Below are 22,161 nucleotides of genomic sequence, written 5' to 3'. Positions count from 1 at the left end.
CTTTCCGGACCCTGCGGGCCGGCCTGCTCTCCCACTCCCTCCGCGGTTCTCTGGCGGGGCTGGGGGTGTGGGGCGTCCCGACCAGTGTTGGGAGGGCTAGAAAGTACGGGCGGGCCGACTGTCACTCCACCACACCCTGGACTCCGGCCCCGGTAAACTTCCTGTTACTGGGAGGCAGATAACATCTCTGCGACCACCAGTTTGGAAAAAAGCCTAACGAATTTCTGGTTGGGAATAGTGTGGTAGGAGAGTTCCCAGGTCCGCTTGAACCTGCCGGAGAGCAGGCTGCAGGCAGGCACTAGACTCGGTTTATACCGGGGGGATACAAAGGTGAACAAGACCCGAGAAAGATCTACACAGTGCTACAAAGGCACCCAGAGAGACCGGTTGTCTGTGCCTAGCAGAAACCTGATAGACTTCCTGGGCGAGGCGGTGCTGAGCAGGGTCTTGAAGGCCCAGCTGATAGACGAGGGGTGCAGAAGACACGCCCCAGCCCAGCACAGTGTGCACAGAGGGGGGAGACTCGACAGAAACCACACACCCGGTGGGGTCGCCACTGCACGATCTAACAGCCTGGGCCAGAGCACACGGAACGGGGAGAAGTCCTGTACAGAAAGTGAAAGCTCAACAGAGATCACACACCGTGTGGTACGTGATCCACCAGCCCAGCAGAGTACAAGCTGACCAGAAAGGTGGATCCCCGGAGAAGCCCAAGACCCGAGGCAACCACACACACAAGACACTAGAGGCCAACTGAGCAGTCACGGCGGGAGCCATACCAAATTAGCAACCACAGCAACATCCTAGTTAGTCATTAGTCTCAAACCGGTGGACTGTGAAACCCCCTGCCACAATGAATAAACACCAAAAAAAAGACACCAGAAATACAAAAAATCAAGAAAGTACACCACCAAAAGTTAATAAATCTCATACTCTAGATCCTATAGAACAAGAAGCCCTTGAAATAACTGACAAGGAATTTCGAGTGATAATTCTAAGGAAACTGAATGAGATACAAGAAAACTCAGCTAGACATCATGATGAAATGAGGAAAAGTATACAGGATCTGAAAGAGGAAATATACAAGGAAATCAATGTCCTGAAAAAAAATGTAGCAGAACTTGCTGAACTGAAGAAATTATTCAGCGAAATAAAAAACACAACGGAGAGTTTAACCAGCAGGCTTGTCGAAGTTGAAGAGAGAACCTCTGAACTTGAAGATGGGCTGTTTGAAATAACACAAGCAGACAAAAAGAAAGAAAAAAGAATCAAGGACATGGAAGAAAATCTGAGAGAGATATCAGACAACCTCAAGCGCTCAAATATCCGAGTCATGGGTATTCCAGAAGGGGAGGAAAATGGAGATTCCATTGAAAACATATTCAACAAAATAGTGGCAGAAAACTTCCCAGGTATAGGAAAAATCACAAATCTTCAGATCCAGGAAGCTCAACGATCTCCAAACGTATTCAACCCAAAAAGGCCTTCTCCAAGACATGTCATAGTCAAATTGGCAAAACTCAGAGACAAAGAGAGAATCTTAAAAGCTGCAAGAGAGAAGCGTCAAATCACCTATAAGGGAGCCCCAATCAGGTTAACATCAGACTTCTCATCACAAACCCTAAAAGCTAGAAAGGAATGGGATGATATTTTCAAAATACTAAAAGACAAAGATTGCCAGCCAAGAATACTCTACCCTGCAAGGCTATCCTTCCGAAATGAGGGGCAAATAGTATATTTCTCAGACAAACAAAAACTGCGGGAGTTCACTACCACAAGACCACCCTTACAAGAAATCCTCAAGGGAGTACTGGGTTTGGTTCCCGAAAAATAACTACCACTGCCATAAAAACCTAAGAAAAATCTAAACCCGCTAGTACAATAAAAATGGCATTCATGAAGAGAAAACAAGCTAACAAAAACACTATCTACAACCTAAGGAACCAACAAACAAAGAAACCAAACAGTAAATCAGAAAGCAAGGAACAAAAGACACCTAAGACAACCAAACAACCAATAAAATGCTAGGAATAAATCAACACCTTTCAATAACAACTCTTAATGTTAAAGGCTTAAATTCCCCAATTAAAAGACACAGACTGGCTGACTGGATCAAAAAGCAGGACCCAACTATATGCTGCCTACAAGAGACCCACCTCACCCATAAAGATTCACACAGACTAAGAGTGAAAGGATGGAAAAAGATTTACCATGCAAACAGAAAAGAAAAACGAGCAGGAGTGGCTATTCTTATATCTGACAAAATAGACTTTAAACTAAAAACCATAAAAAGAGACAATGAGGGACACTACTTAATGATAAAAGGACTGATCCATCAAGAAGACATAACAATCATAAATATGTACGCACCCAATGTTGGAGCAGCCAGATTTATAAAACAAACTCTATTAGACCTAAAGAAGGAAATAGACACTAATACCATAATAGCAGGGGACCTGAACACTCCACTGTCAATATTAGACAGATCATCTAGGCAAAGAATCAGTAGAGAAACACAAGATCTAAACAAGACTCTAGACCAATTGGAATTGGCAGATATCTACAGAACATTCCACCCAACAACCTCAGAATATTCATTCTTCTCATCAGCACATGGATCATTCTCCAGGATAGATCACATATTAGGTCACAAATCAAGTCTCAATAAATTCAAAAAAATTGGAATTATCCCATGTATCTTCTCAGACCACAATGGATTAAAACTAGAAATTAATAACAAACAAAACTCTGGAAACTATGCAAACACATGGAAATTAAACAGCATTCTACTTAATGACATATGGGTCCAAGAAGAAATCAAGCAGGAAATCAAAAAGTTTATTGAAACTAATGAAAACAATGATACATCATACCAAAACCTGTGGGATACTGCAAAAGCAGTATTGAGGGGAAAATTTATTGCATTAAATGCTCACTTCAGAAGAATGGAAAGATGGCAAGTGAACAACCTAACACTTCACCTTAAAGAACTAGAAAAACAAGAACAATCCAATCCTAAAGTTAGCAGACGGAAAGAAATCATTAAGATCAGAGCAGAACTGAATGAAATTGAAAACCAGAAAACAATTCAAAAGATCAACGAATCAAAAAGTTGGTTTTTTGAAAAGATAAATAAAATTGACAAACCATTAGCATGGCTAACAAAAAAAAGAAGAGAGAAGACTCAAATAACAAAAATTAGAAATGAAAAAGGCGATATTACAACTGATTCATCTGAAATACAAGGAATCATTCGAGACTACTATAAACAACTATACGCCAACAAATTTGAAAATCTGGAGGAAATGGATAAATTTCTGGACACACACAAGCTCCCAAAACTGAACCGTGAAGACGTAGAAAATTTGAACAGACCAATAACAATAAAGGAGATTGAAGCTGTTATCAGAAGGCTCCCAACAAAGAAAAGCCCAGGACCAGATGGATTCACAGCAGAATTTTACCAAACATTCAAAGAGGAATTGACACCGATTCTTTACAAACTATTCCAAAAGATTGAAACGGACGCAAATCTCCCAAACTCATTCTATGAAGCAAACATCATCCTGATACCAAAACCAGGTAAAGATATAACCAAAAAAGAAAACTACAGGCCGATATCCTTGATGAATATAGATGCAAAAATCCTCACTAAAATACTAGCAAACAGAATACAGCAACACATACGAAAAATTATTCATCATGATCAAGTGGGATTCATCCCAGGGATGCAAGGTTGGTTCAACATACGCAAATCAATAAATGTGATACACCATATTAATAAACTCAAACACCAGGACCATATGATCATCTCTATAGATGCTGAAAAAGCATTTGATAAAGTTCAGCACTCATTCATGACAAAGACCCTCTATAAGTTAGGTATAGAGGGAAAGTATCTCAACATAATTAAAGCCATATATGACAAACCCACTGCCAATATCATCCTGAATGGGGAAAAGCTGAAAGCTTTTCCTTTAAGAACAGGCACTAGACAAGGATGCCCACTCTCACCACTCCTATTCAACATAGTGTTGGAAGTACTAGCCAGAGCAATCAGAGAAGAGAAGGAAATAAAGGGCATCCAGATTGGAAAAGATGAAGTCAAACTGTCCCTGTTTGCAGATGACATGATCCTATATATCGAACAGCCTAAAACCTCTACAAAAAAACTGTTGGAATTGATAAATGATTTCAGCACAGTAGCAGGATACAAAATCAACACACAAAAATCAGTAGCATTTCTTTTCTCCAATAGTGAACATGCAGAAGGAGAAATCAAGAAAGCCTGCCCATTTACAATAGCCACCAAAAAAATAAAATACTTAGGAATTGAGTTAACCAAGGAGGTGAAAAATCTCTATAATGAGAACTACAAACCACTGCTGAGAGAAATTAGAGAGGATACAAGAAGATGGAAAGATATTCCATGCTCTTGGATTGGAAGAATCAACATAGTGAAAATGTCCATACTACCCAAAGTGATATACAAATTCAATGCAATCCCCATCAAAATTCCAAAGACATTTTTCTCAGAAATGGAAAAAACTATTCAGACATTTATATGGAACAATAAAAGACCACGAATAGCCAAAGCAATGCTCAGCAAAAAAAATAAAGCTGGAGGCATAACACTACCTGACTTTAAGCTATACTACAAAGCTATAATAACCAAAACAGTATGGTACTGGCATAAAAACAGACACACTGACCAATGGAATAGAATAGAGAATCCAGAAATCAACCCACACACTTACTGCCATCTGATCTTTGACAAAGGCACCAAGCCTATTCACTGGGGAAGGGACTGCCTCTTCAGCAAGTGGTGTTGGGATAACTGGATATCGATATGCAGGAGAATGAAACTAGATCCATACCTCTCACCGTATACTAAAATCAACTCAAAATGGATTAAGGATTTAAATATACACCCTGAGACAATAAAACTTCTTAAAGAAAACATAGGGGAAACACTTCAGGAAATAGGACTGGGCACAGACTTCATGAATACGACCCCAAAAGCACGGGCAACCAAAGGAAAAATAAACAAATGGGATTATATCAAACTAAAAAGCTTCTGCACAGCAAAAGAAACAATTAAAAGAGTTAAAAGACAACCAACAGAGTGGGAGAAAATATTTGCAAAATATACATCTGACAAAGGATTAATATCCAGAATATATAAGGAACTCAAACAACTTTACAAGAAGAAAACAAGCAACCCAATTAAAAAATGGGCAAAAGAGCTAAGTAGGCATTTCTCTAAGGAAGATATCCAAATGGCCAACAGACATATGAAAAAATGCTCAACATCACTCAGCATCCGGGAAATGCAAATCAAAACCACATTGAGATACCATCTAACCCCAGTTAGGATGGCTAAAATCCAAAAGACTATGAACGATAAATGCTGGCGAGGCTGCGGAGAAAAAGGAACTCTCATACATTGTTGGTGGGACTGCAAAATGGTGCAGCCTCTATGGAAAATGGTATGGAGGTTCCTTAAACAATTGCAAATAGATCTACCATACGACCCAGCCATCCCACTGCTGGGAATATACCCAGAGGAATGGAAATCATCAAGTCGAAGGTATACCTGTTCCCCAATGTTCATCGCAGCACTCTTTACAATAGCCAAGAGTTGGAACCAGCCCAAATGCCCATCATCAGATGAGTGGATACGGAAAATGTGGTACATCTACACAATGGAATACTACTCAGCTATAAAAACGAATGAAATACTGCCATTTGCAACAACATGGATGGACCTTGAGAGAATTATATTAAGTGAAACAAGTCAGGCACAGAAAGAGAAATACCACATGTTCTCACTTATTGGAGGGAGCTAAACATTAATATATAAATTCACACACACACATACACACACACACACACAAATCGGGGGGGGTAGGGAAGAAGATATAACAACCACAATTACTTGAAGTTGATACAACAAGCAAACAGAAAGGACATTGTTGGGGGGGAGGGGGGGGAGGGAGAAGGGAGGGAGGTTTTGGTGATGGGGAGCATTAATCAGCTACAATGTATATCGACAAAATAAAATTAAAAAAAAAAAAATAAAATAAAAAAAAATAAAAAAAAAAAAAAAAAAAAAAAAAAAAAAAAAAATACTATTTACAGTAGCAACAAAAACTTGAAATACTAAGGTATTAATCTAACCAAATATGTGTATGGTGTATATATAGAAACTACATAGCACTGAAGAAATAAATCAAAGACCTAAATAAATGGACACAAATTAAGAAGACTCACCTTTTCAAAAAATAATTTTGGGAAAAATAAACAGCAATATGGAAAAAATGAAGTTTAACCCACAATTTCATACTTTATACAAAAATTAGCTCAAAATGAATCATAGAATTAAATATAAAATATTAAACTATAGAAAAAAATTACATTACTTAAAAATGGTTTAATCACATAAAGAGAAATTACTTCAGCTAATTGGAAGACCATTCATTGGGGTAGTGTGGATTGCAACAAAAAGGCAGATAAACTTGTTTTTTAACATAAGCTTTAATTTTGGAATGATTTTAGGTTTACAGAAAAGTTGCAAAGATAGTACAGAGTATACCTGCTAAGGTCTGAATGTGTTCTTATACTGAACACTTAATTCATATGTTGAAGCTTAATAGCCCCAAACAAAATTCATATGTTGAAGCTTAATGGCCAATGTGATACTATTACGAGGTGAGACCTTTAGGAGGTGATTAAGTCATGAGGGCAGAGCCCTTATAAAAGGGCTCTTCAACCATGTGAGGACACAGTCCTCTTTTGCCGTATAAGGACACAGCACTTCACTGCCGTGGTGGAAAGAGATACCAGAACCTTCACCAGACACCAAACCTGCTGGCACCTTGATCTTGGACTTCTCAGCCTCCAGAACTATGAGGATGTATATTTCTGTTCTTTATAAATTACCAGTGTCAGGTATTTTGTTACAGCAGCACATACAGATCGAGATAATTCTTAGATGCCCCTCACTCAGTTTCAGTTTCCCCTAATGTTATCTTACAATACCGTGCTTTATTCGTCAAAACTAAGAAACTGACGTTGATATGTTCCTATTAACTAAATTACAGACTTTATTCATATTTCAGTCTTTCCTTTAATGTCTCTCTTTTTTATTCCATGATCTAACCCAATATGACATTTAATATTTAATAAAATTATCTAATACTGCATTTAATTATCATGTCTCCTTTGTTTCTCTAATCTGTGATAGTCTTTCCTTGGTTTTCATGACCTTGACAATTTTGAGGAGTACTGGTCAGATATTTTGTAGAATGTCCTTCAAGTTGGGTTTGTCTGAAGCTTTTCTCATGATCAGACTAAAATTATAGGTTTAGGGGAAAAATGTAATAGGCGGACATGATATCACTGGTGACATTAATCTGGTTGGGGGAAGAGAGGAATGGGGAGTTGTTGTTTAATGGGTACAAAGTGTCAGTTTTGCAGGGCTGTCCTGTCCGTTCAGCTAGTTAGAGTGTGGTGGTGATCACACAAGGACCAGAGTTCAATCCCTGTACTGGCCAGTCACCAAAAAAAAGAGAAAAGTTTCAGTATGGGAAGCTGAAAAAGCCCTGGAGATGGACAGTGGTAATAGTTGCACAACAACATGAATGTACGTAATGACGCTAAACTGTACACTTAAAAATGATTAAAACGATAAATTTTATGTTATGTACATTTTACCACAATTTTAAAAAATAAGATAAAAAACAAAGCCCCCCAAACACACTAAGTATAGCTGTACGAAAGCATCCAAAAGGGTAACAGTCACCAAGATTTGAGGGATGAACTTCCTGAAAAAAAGCGAAATCCATTGCAATAAGCCTTACATCTCTGCTTAGAATTTTCAGGGCATTTACAAATTTCACAGCCAGGGCAAAAAGACACAGCAGAAAGCAGGTTAGAGATAGCATCTATAAAATAAGGATAAAAAACTAGTTCTTAGTAGAATGTAAAGAATTAACAGAGAAACTGATCTCACCCTAACAACAGAACAAGCCCTCAACCTAGAAAACCATAAGGTTTCTAAAATCCATCAGAGAACTGAGAATCCAAAGATGCATAAAGGAAAAAAATTCAGAAGACACAAATACTTTGGAAGAGAAAAGAAAATCACAACTACTTTCATTACTAGGGGAAAGATGGGGGTAGTGAACTTTTAACAAACTTTTAATGTCTGCTAGTGGGCTAGTGTGATGTATTAGAATCTCTAAGAGCCCCACTCAGAAAGCAAATCAACACTGACTGAATCTTTTGATACTACCTGGTAACTAAGTGAGGGTTTTATATTCAAAAGGTACCCAAGCAGAGGCAAGACCTTTTTTACTTCCTATCAAATGTCTCAAAGCAATGTTTATTCTAAGTGGGGAAGCAGCTTCTGGAACCAAATAGGAAGCTCCACAACAGATTTGAACTCTCTGAAATACAAACCACCATCGTTTTCCGTCAAAAGGCCTTCACTGAGTGGGGCAAACTCCAAAGGCTGAGAGCAGGACACCAGGGTGGGAAACGTCTCAGGTGGTGAAAGCTCTTCAGGGCAGGGACTCCTTAGTCACCCAAAAGAAAAGCTGGTGGTCAGGCTATAAAGCAGATCAATGGAGCTTTGGGGAGTAATCCCATCCAGGCCCTGCTGAAGGGAAAGCCTTGTTCCTGTCCTCGAATCATTTGAAATCTGTGGTGAACTGAATCTAATTAAAGCCCAGGGCCAGCTCAACTACATATCAGACTGAATGAGCAACCAGACAAAAGAAGGGATGTGCCATTTTCTGGAGGTATGCAGAACTACAGACTAGGTTAAATTTTTTGAACTCCCTCCTACGTTTTTTCTCCTTCATTCTAGAGTCTCCATCAAAATGCTCAAAGGCTGTGATTCTGAATTAATAACAGATGATGTCTGTATTAGTCTGTTTCTATTGCACATAACAAAATATCTGGAACTGAATAATTGGTAAGAAAGTGAAATTCACTGCTTACAGTTTCAGAGTCTGGGAAGTCCAAAATCCTGGGAACACATCCGGTCAGGGACTTTCTTGGTGGTGGCTTCAGTGACACAGGGTATCACATTGCAAGGTGGCAGAAGCAGAGAGAGACTACTCCTGGTGAGCTCTCCTTTTAAAGCCCTCAGAACCACGCCCCTGACCACCATTATTAATCTATTCACTATGGCATGGTCCTACAATCTAATCACCTCTTCAAGGTCCCACCTTTCAATTACCATAACAGGATTTCCCACCCTCAACAGTCACAGTGGGGGGCAAGCTTCTAATACATAAAACTTGGGGGACACAATTCAAGCTTCAATGAGTTTGTGGGGGACATTCAATCCACTGCAATGTACACACTGAAAATGTATGATATGGTAATAACACTTCAAAGGTGGCTATGAGTATTATGTGAGATGGACTACGTCAAATGCTTACCAGGGGACTGGGCATTTAATTAATTGCCAGTTATGATTTTTTGTTTATAAGAAAAATTTAATTTAAAAAAACAAGAAAACGTTACCACAGAATTCAGTATTCATTTTCTCTGGGTAATGGTGGGGATGAGATCAAGGAGGGGCACACAGGCGTACTAACAATTTTCATTTCTTAAGTCAGATAGGGATACACAGATGTTTACTTAATCAATATTTCTCAAATCATATACATACATTATGTACAGTCCTTTGACTATGTAAAGGATGACTATAAAATTTTTAAATAAATAAGTAAAATCAGAATTCAGCCTACAAGGCCCTACATATTCTAGTTCCCTCTACCTCTTTGAACTTACTCTTACCATTCTCTCCCTAAGTCTCTTCTCTCTACCTTCAATGTCCCGAATACTGTTTCTGGAACACGCCTCAGGATGTTTGTATTTGCTGTTCCTCCTATCTAGAAAGCTCCTCCCCCAGATTTCTACCTGGCACTCTCATTTAATTCAGAACTTTCATCAAATATTACTTTTCAGAGTGGCATTCTCTTATCAACCTATGAGCTGTTTCTCACTTCTCTGTATCGCTCTGTCCTGTTAAATTGCTTGAGTTTGTCTCTGAGCACATACCTCAGAAATATTACACAAATGTTGACATATTTTATTATACACGTATTTTTTAAAAATCACATTTGTTAGTATAATTACCAATCTCATCAGCAAAGTCTTTCAGTATTATAAGAAGTTGTCAAGTTCATGGTGGAGGATACAAATTTTCCAAAATTCTAATTTTCACTTGAAAGCTCAGATTTTAAGATTGGCAACAAATACTAACAGTCGTTTTCCTTGAATTGACAGGTCACTTCATTCATCTGAGAAAATGTATGTTAAATACCCATAGCTTGTCTGCCAGTTGTTCTTTCAAGTTAAATAGGTGTTTCATGAAAAAAGTGGTGAGTGAACACACATCAAATAATGGTGCAAATGCTTTTCCTCAAGACAACCAACCATCATAAGCAGGAGGGCTTTACATGAACTTGCCATTTTGTCCTGTTGAATATTGTACTCTACAATCAAGACTTAATAAAACTTTTACTGTTTTTATTAAGGATATCCTTAAGTAAACTGTTTGGCAGTTTTTTACTATGAATCCTCTGTGGAGGAATACAATGATTATAAATTTGGTGTTATTGTCTTAACTCATTCCAAACAGGCAGCAATCTATTTACCATTGCTTTCACACCATCAGTGCAAATATCAACAGTATAAAAGCAATTTGTATCTTAGTACTATGAGTTTTGACCTCGCAGACCCCTTGAGAGGATCTTGGGGTTCCCAGGGATCTCACACACTTTGAGAACTGCTGTTTTATTCAAACAGTATTTTCCCTGAAGGTGATTTTTAATTATTTACACTTTTCTAGTTTGATATATGGACTCTCTTTCATAAAACTCATTAAACACACACACAGTGAAACAAAATAAGGGCTAAATAAATTACTCACCTTGAACTTGTTCATTTTCTGCTGCTCTTGGGAAAGGGTAAAAAATATGAAGCCAGAGCAGGTAAAGTTGGAAGACAGAAGTCATAAAAGACCTTATCTTGCAGCTCCAGGAATCACCTGTGATAAATTTCCATATAACATTTTAGTAAAATACATTACTCTGGGAAAATGTCCCTTTGATCCATCAGAAGGGATAGGGTGACTCTGATATAAACTTGTTGAACCTGGGACATTTTTGAGTGAATCTAAATATTTCTTTCCTACTGGCTGTTTTGAAAATTATGTTATCATTTACTGGATAACACCAAAGAATTGAAAACTTAAACAGCCAATAATAGCAGATTAGTTAAACAAGGTATATAACAAAACCAAATTATGGAACTCTACACTGGCATTAGAAATGATGTTGAAAAGATATATTTATTGGTACAGAAAAGGTGTTTAAGTTACATGTCATAAAAATTTTTCCTACTAATATTATAAGCCCCACAAAGGTTAGAAAGTCTTTCCAAAGTTCACAAAAACATGATGTTTCTTCTGTCTAAATTGTAGTTTCTCAAAAACCACTTCTCCAAGACCCGTTTTGATTTAAATATATGGTGAACCTGGAGACTTCGGTTCTACCCTAGGCTCTGCTATTAATAAACCTAATGACTGTCTTAATTTCAATCTTAGTTTCATCTTTAAAATGAGGAATTAGATAATCTTGAACAACACTTCTTGTACTATTCTGATTCTACATGTCTCCACACAAGGCCACACCAGACAGCACCCTGGAATTCACTGTCCTCTCAAAACTTAGTCTAGGTCTAGGGTAAAATTTAATTAGGCCTTGATGACCTCTAATATGGCCATCTAATCTGCTACAATGACACAAATCTAGTTTCTAAAATCTCAGTTTGGCATCATAATTCTTAAAGAAGAATTTCATATATGTACCAAAAGACAACTAGATGCCATAATGCTGAGGTCCTTTTTATAAGCAGCAAAAACCACTTCCAGCCAGCCTGGTGCTTAGAAAATGCCTAATTAATAAGCCCAGATATCACCAGTCAATCAGACGTATTATGATATCAACATCAAAATATGGAGGGTGGATAAACTGCAATTTTCATCTTTTAAAAAATTCTGTCCCATTCCCCATCCCTAGAAACTAGCCTCTGGCCTGAATGGGATTCCCTGCCTTTCAGTAAAATTCAAAATATAGTGCTCAAAGTGTGGTTTGAATTTACACATTTAAATGTGTAACAATCCTCTGAAATAGAGTAAGTTTGGAGGAAGTAAAAAGGGCCTTAATTAACCTTTTGACCCAGGGGTTCTGAGAAAGTCCAAGAATTTTTGGAAATAGAACACTACATGCTAAGATTAGGTTCACTGCACCCCACAACTATGTTCTGGTGGTGCTCAGGAACAACTGCTGTGCTAAATACAAACCAAGACTGGATTTTAGTATGGGAAAGAGCATGAAGTACAAAGTAAAATAAGTGAGAATTTAAAGCCCAGCTGCTAACACTCGGTAAACCTTCTATCTTTCTGAAGCTTCAATACTCTTATTAAAACGGAGGTGGTTATATCGAATAGAGGGTTATGATGATTAAATGAGCCAATAACTAAAACAGCTTGCCTTGAAATAACAAAAGCAGCTCACCCTTCTGAGTCCTTATCATACTTTAGGTCTGCTACCCTATTCAACACAGCAAACGACCCTGACGGTTATAATCATCATCATTTCACAGATGAGGATCTGAGTCGCACTGTCATGGATCCAAGCCCAACTCAGCGCTGCCAGCGCGGCAGACAAGCGCCCCAACGTGCTGCGACAGGGACCCGCGTCACACGAGCCGCTCTCTCCGGCGCCCCGCTTTCCCCTGCGCCCCAGGACACAGGTCGGGAAAATACAGCTCCTGCGTCAGACACGAGTGCAGACAGCCGGCCTCCGGGACCCTCTCCCCAGAGCCCCTCCCCGGCCCTCCGCGGAGGCCGCTCCGGGGCTGCAAGGCCGCCTCTCCAGGTTTTCTAACTGGGCGCGGTCGCGTAGACCCCGCCTCCCTGTCCCCTGCCGGACGCAGAGACCTTTGACACACCTGCGGGGGTCGAGCCCAGGCCCCGCCCTCTGCGACGCCACAGAGGCCTGCCAGCCCCGGAGTCCTTTACCCCCCTCCGGCGTGAGACAAAAGGGGACGCCAGAAGAGAGACGGCACTGCACATGCGCAGACGCCCCGGCCACACCCCGGAACTACGCTTCCCAGAGGCCTCGGCGGCGACTCCATTCCGGATGACGCCATGAGACCGGGCGTCCTCCAGCGGCTGGGCGGCTGCTGCGGGCGTTTCCTGAGGGCAGGGGCCGTCGGTACTGACGGTGACGACTGTTCCGACTGGCAGCCAAGACGGCAGGCTACCGTGAGGCGGTGCGATGAGCACCGAGGAGAAATCTAAGTACTTGGAACTAAGTACAGTGGTGCATTCAAAGAATACTACCCTGTGACGCTGACTTTATCTCGGGAATGCTAGCTTCAAAACTGTGCATATGATACGTGACATGTAATAAACCAGAAGATATGTATGAGCTAAAACACAGGACGAGTGCCACACATACCACTTCCCAAAAGAAAACAACGCTTATTGTTAGGTGTACATTCTTAGATTTTTACACAAATTTTATCCTAATAGTGTAGAATATCGTAACTGGCATTTCACGGAGAAATACATACAGAATGTGTAAAACAAATTATATCTTTCCTGGTCACTAACTTTATGACATCAGCTTACTCTTGTATCAACGATAGAAATGAGTTTCCATCCAAAATTACAAAAAATTAAAATTTTCATAATAAAATTAAGTTTAAAACACTATGTATTATATATCAATATATTCTATGAATTATATATCATATATATAAATATATATTCTATTGTTATGCAAGGGTGTCGCCAAGGAAACTCAGTCACTCAGGGCGGAGAACACAATTTTAGTAAGCCGGCTGACTCAGGGGGATTAGAATTCCGAAGCCCCAAGTTCCGTTTACAGGGGGGCCTAAGCTTTTAATACTTTGGGGGGGTAGGTAAGCAGCGAGCATTTCTATTGGCTCTTTTGCCTGTCTTCAGGTGGAGTCCCCCATATCTGGGGTCTTAAGCAAGTGGTTACTTTGGGTAAGGGGCTGATCGCAGCTGGCTCAACCGTTTTACAGCTGGGCACGACAACAGGAAGCATGGTCAAGGAGCAAGACTTGTTTCCAGACAGTGGGTACATGGTTTTGAGTAAGGGTCTTTTTCACACCTGGGTGCACGGGCAGGAAGTATGGTTACTTGAGGAGGGGTCTGCTTTATTTTTTTTTTTTAAAGGTGACCGGTAAGGAGAGCTTAACCCTTGGCTTGGTGTTGTCAGCACCATGGTCAGCCAGTGAGCTAAGTGGCCATCCCTATACAGGATCTGAACCCGTGGCCTTGGTGTTATCACCACCGTACTCTCTCGAGTGAGCCACGGGCCGGCCCCAGGGGTTTGCTTTAGAGAACAACTCTGTCTCTCACCTACTCAGGAAAGAGCTAGCAGTCTGTGGTTTTTTGCTAACACAAAAACAAGCTTATGACCACAGAACTACAGAGTACAGAAATGCGTTTAGCTGTTTAACCCTTAACACACTCCAGGTAAAACTTACATACAGGCAAATATTAGCTAACACAATTAAATCAAAGGTAAAAATAAGGATTTAAAGGAGAGGGAAGGACAAGGAATCTAGCCATTAGACTATGATTATATTTCTATGAATTATGTTTTATATTTTATCATTTATACTATAATTATATGGATTATGATTCTATGAATTGTATATATTATAATATTGCAATATATAATAGAATATATAGAGACATATTTACATTTATAAATGTAAATATATGTGTGTATATACATGCACCACTTTTCTGGATGGGAGATGTCGAGGAAATAATTAAAAATAAAGTCTCTTGGTATCCCAGAAAATTCTCTCCACAGTTGGAGAAAAGAACAATACAATTTTATCACTGAATAAACAGTAAAACAGACTGCAGTGCACATCACAGGCAATCTGCTAATGAATTTGCAAAAACACATATCACATTTTTATATTGCCAGGCAGGTGCAACTCATTACATGTTCTCAAGATAAAAGATAACTTATCCTCAAGTAAGAGGACTTCGCTGCACCATTTGCTACATATAATTCATCTTAAATTCACCTGGTAGTTGGGGTAGCCATCTGTATTAGTTAATTGCCTTTATCCAAATGAAAACTAAAGCTTTTTGTATCTCTGTGACAAGCAGGTAGTTACAACATGTAACAGGAATCTAGTAGTTTTACCACAGAGACAAGGAGATGGGGTTCAATCTTCCTTGATGTTTACATTTCAAAGACATGGCTCAAGGCCACTAACAAAAAACTTCCTGGCTTGTAAGACTAGCAAGAGGCTTAATTACTTTTTTTAAAGATTTACCAAAACTCAAAGAGGCAGAGAAAGAATTTACAGTTAGTAGTTTCTCAAGGAAATGCTCTAAAAGGGAGGAAAGGGGAGGGGGGATTTTTGCAAAAGGACAAATTCAATTTTTTTATATTCTTGTTTAAAATTACAGAAGTCTATAAAAGTTTACACAATCTCAAGCAAAACCTCAATAAAATTTTTTGATGGAGAGCTTGGTTTTGTTTTACTTGACAAAATAATTTTTACCTTCCTTCGGAAATAACCTTGAAGAATAGCCATGAACCTTTTTGGAAATGCAAATCATTATAAAAGTAATATAAAATGTTGGTACTGTCTTCAAAACAAGCACAGAAACAGGAATTGGTAAAGGGACATGGAAATCAACTACACTGTATATTGATAAATTTTTTTAAAAAGATAAAGCACAGAAACAGATCCAAATATACAAGTACATAAGAATTCAGTGTATGTTAAAATTGTAATTTCAAACAGTGGAGATAGTATAAATAATATATTTTTTTTCTAATTTGGTCTTGAGTCTCTCTCCTGGCTATAAACCCTAGCCCTGTACTGATGGGACGCCATGGTTTGGTTGGAGATGTTTACAGTGGGCCTTTCATGGGATACTCCTTTATCTAGGAGGACATCCTACTGCCTAAGTATCTGGCCTGTGACAAGCTCTCCCAGAAGCTTGTTTATACTGGCAGATGCCCTTTTGCAGGGCAGAGAATGGAACCTGCATCAAGGGTGACTAGGCCTTGCTTCTGGTATGAGAAAGTTTAGCTTATGATCAAAAAGGATGCTAAGGCAACATAAAATTACAACAATTTACTACACTGCAGTATTCAGTAAATGGTATTGAAAAAATAAGATTAGATAGATGTAGAGCTAGGGCTAGGGTCTGAAGCTCACAGACCCCTTGAGCTCATTCACAAACCCTTCACATGCAGGTCTATGAGCTAGGTAACTGGCAAAAAGGTCCTTGAAGCCTTGGTTGAAGAAGTATTAGTCTTTATTCAGCACACACAACACTATGAGTTAAGCAGTCCACAGGAGAAACTCAGAAATTCAAAGGCTACCAGCAAAATCCAAAGAAAAACTGAAACTGAGCAGCTGGTAGCAGACCAAACATGCTCTATTGATAGACTGGAGCTCTCTGCTGCCAGCCTGCTTAACAAAACTGTGGAACACACAAAAGCAATTAACCAGAAAGATACATGGGTGCAGGTGCACACTAACTCCACCCACACAGCTTGTTTACAAGAAATGTGCTACTCAACCACCCAACCAGACCTGAGCTGAGGGAGCCTGACTAAATTATCCTATTTTCTCCACAATCCACCCCTTCGGGGTCCCTTGCCATATGATCTATGAATTGAAAATCTTCTGCGATGTTCTCTTAGCAAGGATAAAATGACCTGTTTATTTATACAACCTATTGTCTTTTCGATATGCCTTAGGGCTTGTCCTTAAGGCTTGACCTGTAGTTCTGTCATTTAACCACACATGTCCAGTTAGCAGTCATCATTGATGTGATTTTCCATGGGAATCTTGTAGTCATACTGATATGAAGTTCAGTGTATATTCACTAGATGATCACACCAACATATGTATGTACCCAGTCGACTCTGGTCCAGTAGTCTGTCTCCTCAATTTCTTGTATTTTCCCCACGAACACCTTTGTCTACTGGTTTTCCTTGTCACTGCAATTACTGTTCATTAGCTCAGTTAGAACCATCACATTCTCTGTGATTTTTCTCCTACCTGAATCTACCATTCCTATAAAATCCTCTATCCTCTTTCACTGTTCTTTGAGTTTATATCTTCATATCTATCCATTTTGAATGTTGTATTTGCAAAATGCTGAATCACTAACAGTTTTTCTCCTTTTCCCCCACATTTGTTTTCCCAAGGAAACTAGATTGGAACACTTTGATCCTGGGAGACTACTGAAACCAAAAAGTTAAATATATATTAGGGCATTTGCAGCTTAGTCCAATTCCATTAGAAATATGTTAAAAATTCTTATGATATCTTCAATTTTTAAAAAATTTCTCAATGTCTCCAAAGCTTATGGTCTGACAGAGATAATCCTCGAAAACCAAGACAAATATTTGCAACAGGTTGCATTGAACAGCAGAACAGTGACTTCAGAGACAGTTATTTCTTTAGGAAAATCATTTAATATGAACACTGACCTTGTTTCTTCAAGAAAAATGCCCTATAAACATGACTTACATCGAATGATTTTGAAAAATGTCTCAATATCAATTGGTAGTAATAGAAAATCTTCAAGAAGGAAGACTGATGTGTTACATGTATGTGAAAAATTATGTGATGTTAATCAGGAAAAAGCTCATAGGCAAGATAATTCTTAAGAGAACTATTAAAATGAGAATGCCCTTGGTAATAATGATGGTGTTATTCAGCAACTAAATATTCAAACTTTAGAGCAAATTTTTGAATATAATAAATGTGGAATAGCTTTCAGAAAAAAGATAATTTCACATAGGCAAATACATACAGGAGAAAAACTCTATGTGTATGAGTGTAGGAAAACCTCTGAGAAGTCATCTCTCTTGAAATGTTGTGGAGTCTTCACATGAATGAAGCAATAGGAAAGCAATCAAATTGAGAATAATTTCAGCAGGATGTCACACTTTACTCAACTTCAGAAAAATCAGAGAGGAGACAGTCTATTTCAATGTAGTGAATGTGGGAAAACATTCACCCACAAGTCAAACCTTATAGTGCATAAGAGAACACACACAGGGGAGAAACCCTTTCAATGTAATGAATGTGGAAAAATGTTCCATCAGAAGTCAGCCTTTGATATACATAAGAGAACTCACATGGGGGAGAACCCCTTTATATGTAATGAATGTGCGAAGTCCTTCCAGCTGAAGTCAACCCACATGGTCCATCAGAGAGTTCACACAAGAGAGAAACCTTATCAATATAATTTGTGTGGGATGAACTTCAGTCACAAATCAGCCCTCATAGAACATCAGAGAACACATACAGGAGAGAAAGCCTACACATGTAGTGAATGTGAGAAGTCGTTTTACCGGAAGTCATCCCTCACTCAACATGAGAGAACCCGCACAGGGGAAAAACCCTTTGAATGTAATGATTGTGGGAAAACCTTCTACCAGAAGTCAGTCCTTGTTCAACATCAGAGAACTCACAGAGGGGAGAAACCCTTTCAATGTCATGAATGTGGGAAAGCCTTCTGTCGTAAGTCAGCCATTGATATACATCAGAGAACTCATACAGGAGAGAAGACCTTTTAGTGTAATGAATGTGGGAAATCTTTTCATATAAAGTCAATTCTTATTAAACATTAGAGAACTCACACAGGTGAAAAACCCTATGAATGTAATGAATGTGGGAAAAATTTCCATCAGAAATCTATCCTCACTAATCATCTGAGAACTCACACGGGGAGAAACCCTATAAATGTAGTGAATATGGGAAAACTTTCTGCCAGAAATCAACCCTTACTAATCATCAGGAAACTCGCATCATGGAACTCACATAGGGCAGAAACCCTATGTGGCAGAAACTGGCTATGTTTTCCCCAATACCTCTGCCGTTTTGTTTGAGTGCACAACCATTCAAGATTTTTCAGCCTTCCTTTCATCAATATGGCCCATGTCACCAAGCTCTGGCTCATAAAATGTGGACACAAGTCACATATATCATTTCCAAGCCTGTAAAATACCTCATTTGACATCTGCCCTACTTCCCACTTTTCTTTTTCTGTTGAAGGGGAATCGAGGTTCTCCCTAGGACAATTTGTGTTAGAAATTGCAGATCATAAACTGGAATAAACCAGGGTCTTGAATGACTTCTGAACCAAGTTCCCTCTTGTCTGTGATCTCCCTTAAGTCTTTTCATGAACAAGAAATAAACTTGTACTTCATTGAGTAATTACATTTATGTTGCCATCACATATCCTAGCTATCCCGTATATCACACACACTGTGAATCTAATGAAGATGTGAGGAAGCACTATATGTCAGAGAATTCAATAGGGAAGAAGCCCCTGTCAACATCTTGCTTTTTAATAAGCCTTCATCGACAACTTAAACTTTTTGTAAATCAGAGATTCACAAGGGAAAAACCCAAAATGCAAAATTAATTTTGGAATTTTTTCACAGAGAAGCAACATCTTATTGAACATCAGATAATTGAGAGTAGAATACAACCTTATAATCTTGAAAAACACTTCAAATTTTATATATCAGAAAATATTTAATGAAAGAAAATTTTCAGTTTAGGAAATGGGGGTAAATCTTCATCTAAAAATTTTATCCTGGAATAATGTTTTGGATGCTGTATCAAGCACTTTTTTAAAAATATATCACAGTATGTTTATTTATAGTCATCCTCACCATAGAATATGTATCTTTAGGAAAAATACAATTAAGTTGCTCAGAGTAGCAGCATTAAATGTATATGTGAATAGCCTTTGAGCTATGTCAGGCATATATGAGGCATCTTCAAAAGGTTAATGGGAAAATTCATATTATCTTTTAATTACAGTTTTCTGCAGACCTTTTGAAGTACCCTTGTGCATGTGAACATGCTTTTTAACAGCTATCGTAATGTGTGCTCAATTTTTGTTTTGGACCCCATAATAATTGTGGAAACAATGCACTTTTATTTAATCTTAGATATCCTAAGATTTCTAACACTAGGTACAACTGTTTTCTCTTCATATATTCATACCAGAATATATTAAAAGAAATATTTGAAAGTATGAAATATCATATTTTATATGTGTTCCTCTACTCTTTCCTACCATACATAAATGTGTATGGACATTGTTACCAAGCTGTTTTTAAATAAATGAGCTAAACTGTTTAATAAAACCAAAATTTCCTTAAAATATGCAAGTATCAGCTATGCAACTTTTTTATAATATACATCTGAGTTAATTTTCCAAAGTGGCCTTGAATATTAGTACTTATTATACTGTACAGATTAAAAGGAATAAATTATTCCTGTTTTATATGGTGATTTGTTTAAATGATGTGCCTATGCAGAGAGTGTGAAGCTCAGGTTTTATGTAAAGCAAGAACTTTTCGGCATTTGTATTTAGTGTGCTAGAATGCCATATTTTTTTTCCCTAGGAATATGCAACAAAGCATAGTTTTCTCAGACAAGCTGTTTTATCTCTGCCACTTATCTGTGTGACTATATGGTGATTTAATCTCTATGCCTTTGTTATTTCATCTGTAAAATGGAGATAATATTGCCCACCTCATACATATCAAACAGTTTGACATGGAGTTTTCTGTTGTTAGAGGTAAAAGCATTTAACTTCACAGTTTAAACATTAGAAATAAAATTGTCTTTCATTCCATTATATGAAAGAAGTTTCTGCTTCTTGAGTTGATACCAAATTCTTTTTAGAACATCTCATTTTTTCAGGTTTTTCTTCTCTTTGACATGTATGAAACAAATGTGTTTAAGTAAAATAGGATAATCTCTTGGCCCCTTTCTGTTGTTACTTGATTAAATATGGTGTGAAGTAAAGATCCAAATTTATTTTTTTCCAAATGAGCAGACAGTTGATCTTTCACTATTTGATTCATTCACTATTCAATGATTTGAAATTCTTTTTATTATGTACAGTTATCTTTTGCAGTGGCTGTTGCATTCATAGGCTCTGTATTCCTGTCCACTTTATTTTACTGCTGGTGCATGACCCACTTGGGCCGATCTTAGGACCCTACCCTCCTAGTCCCACATTGAAGAGTTCAGTGATGAGTATTTGACCTAAGTGGAGCCACTGAGAGCTTTTCCTAGGATTTTCATAATTGGAGGTGTTTCTATTCCAGTTACTTGATGACCCTGGATCACCTACATCAAGAAAATGCTGTTTGCAGTTAGAGAAAATAAGAAATAATATGTATACAAATGTAGAAAAGTAAAGAGAAGCTTGATGGTGAATAGACTCAACAGTGTTTGGCCTCCTGATTCTAAGCAGCTCAGACCCACACCATACCTCTCCTGTGGTTTCATCATGAATCCAATAAATAGCAATGTCTTCCATGTCTGTGACCTGTTCTGAGCTCCATTTCACTCAACTATTTGTTTATACCATGCAAAACATGACATTTAAATTACTGTGACCTTTGATATTTTGTAATATATTACAGAATATATTAGAATTCTTAGAATCTACTTGATGGCCACCTGTTCTTGTGGGGATGGAATTTTTAGGATTCTGATTCAATCTTTATTCATTTTAGTTTCAGTTTCCCACCTGGGTAGAAATAGTTTGCCAGCTTGCTGGACTCATTCCACGGAGACCAGGAGACAGAGCCAGTGACGAGGGGCTGCGCTACAATAGCCCTCCCCATTGCCTCTCTCCTACCATTCAGTCCTCAGACCACGTTGTCTCTGAAGATGGCTCTCTGGACTGAGGTAATGAATGCCATCTTTCCCTGCATGGTGTCTGCCTCCTCCTCCTTATCAAGTCTCTCTCTTTTATTCAGCAAACAGAAGTCTTATTTGGACTCCTGGGAAGAGTCAGATTTTCTGTACACTCTGTAAAACATCTCAGTCTGCTGTGGGAGGGTGTTTTAGTTTGCTAGGACTGCCATAACAAAGTACTAGAGACTGAGCAGCTTAAACAACAGCAATTTATTGTCTCACAGTCTGGAGATGAGAATTCAAAATCAAGGAGCAGGCTTGGTTTCTTTTGAGGCCTTTCTCCTTGGCTGTAGATGGCCATCTTCTCCC

The 22,161-nt window shown here is 38.4% G+C and overlaps 1 protein-coding gene and 1 pseudogene across 1 annotated transcript in view; one reads left to right on the top strand and one right to left on the bottom strand.

The window, feature by feature from the left end:
* Positions 1–11,045, bottom strand: part of LOC134369574 (zinc finger protein 25) — a 44,615-nt gene extending 33,570 nt beyond the window's left edge. Inside the window, exon 1 of the mRNA XM_063086097.1 lies at positions 10,952–11,045. Coding sequence (XP_062942167.1) covers positions 10,952–10,966 — 15 coding nt within the window. The 5' untranslated portion in view covers positions 10,967–11,045. The remainder of the gene's footprint in view (positions 1–10,951) is intronic.
* A 2,189-nt stretch (positions 11,046–13,234) lies between these two features.
* Positions 13,235–21,842, top strand: LOC134370830 (zinc finger protein 248-like; annotated as a pseudogene).
* The last annotated feature ends 319 nt before the right edge of the window (positions 21,843–22,161 follow it).

Source organism: Cynocephalus volans, chromosome 2 (assembly GCF_027409185.1).
Source record: "Cynocephalus volans isolate mCynVol1 chromosome 2, mCynVol1.pri, whole genome shotgun sequence".
Lineage (NCBI taxonomy): Eukaryota > Metazoa > Chordata > Mammalia > Dermoptera > Cynocephalidae > Cynocephalus > Cynocephalus volans.
Note: the sequence above shows the minus strand (reverse complement) of the source record. Positions and strands in the feature narration are given on the sequence as shown.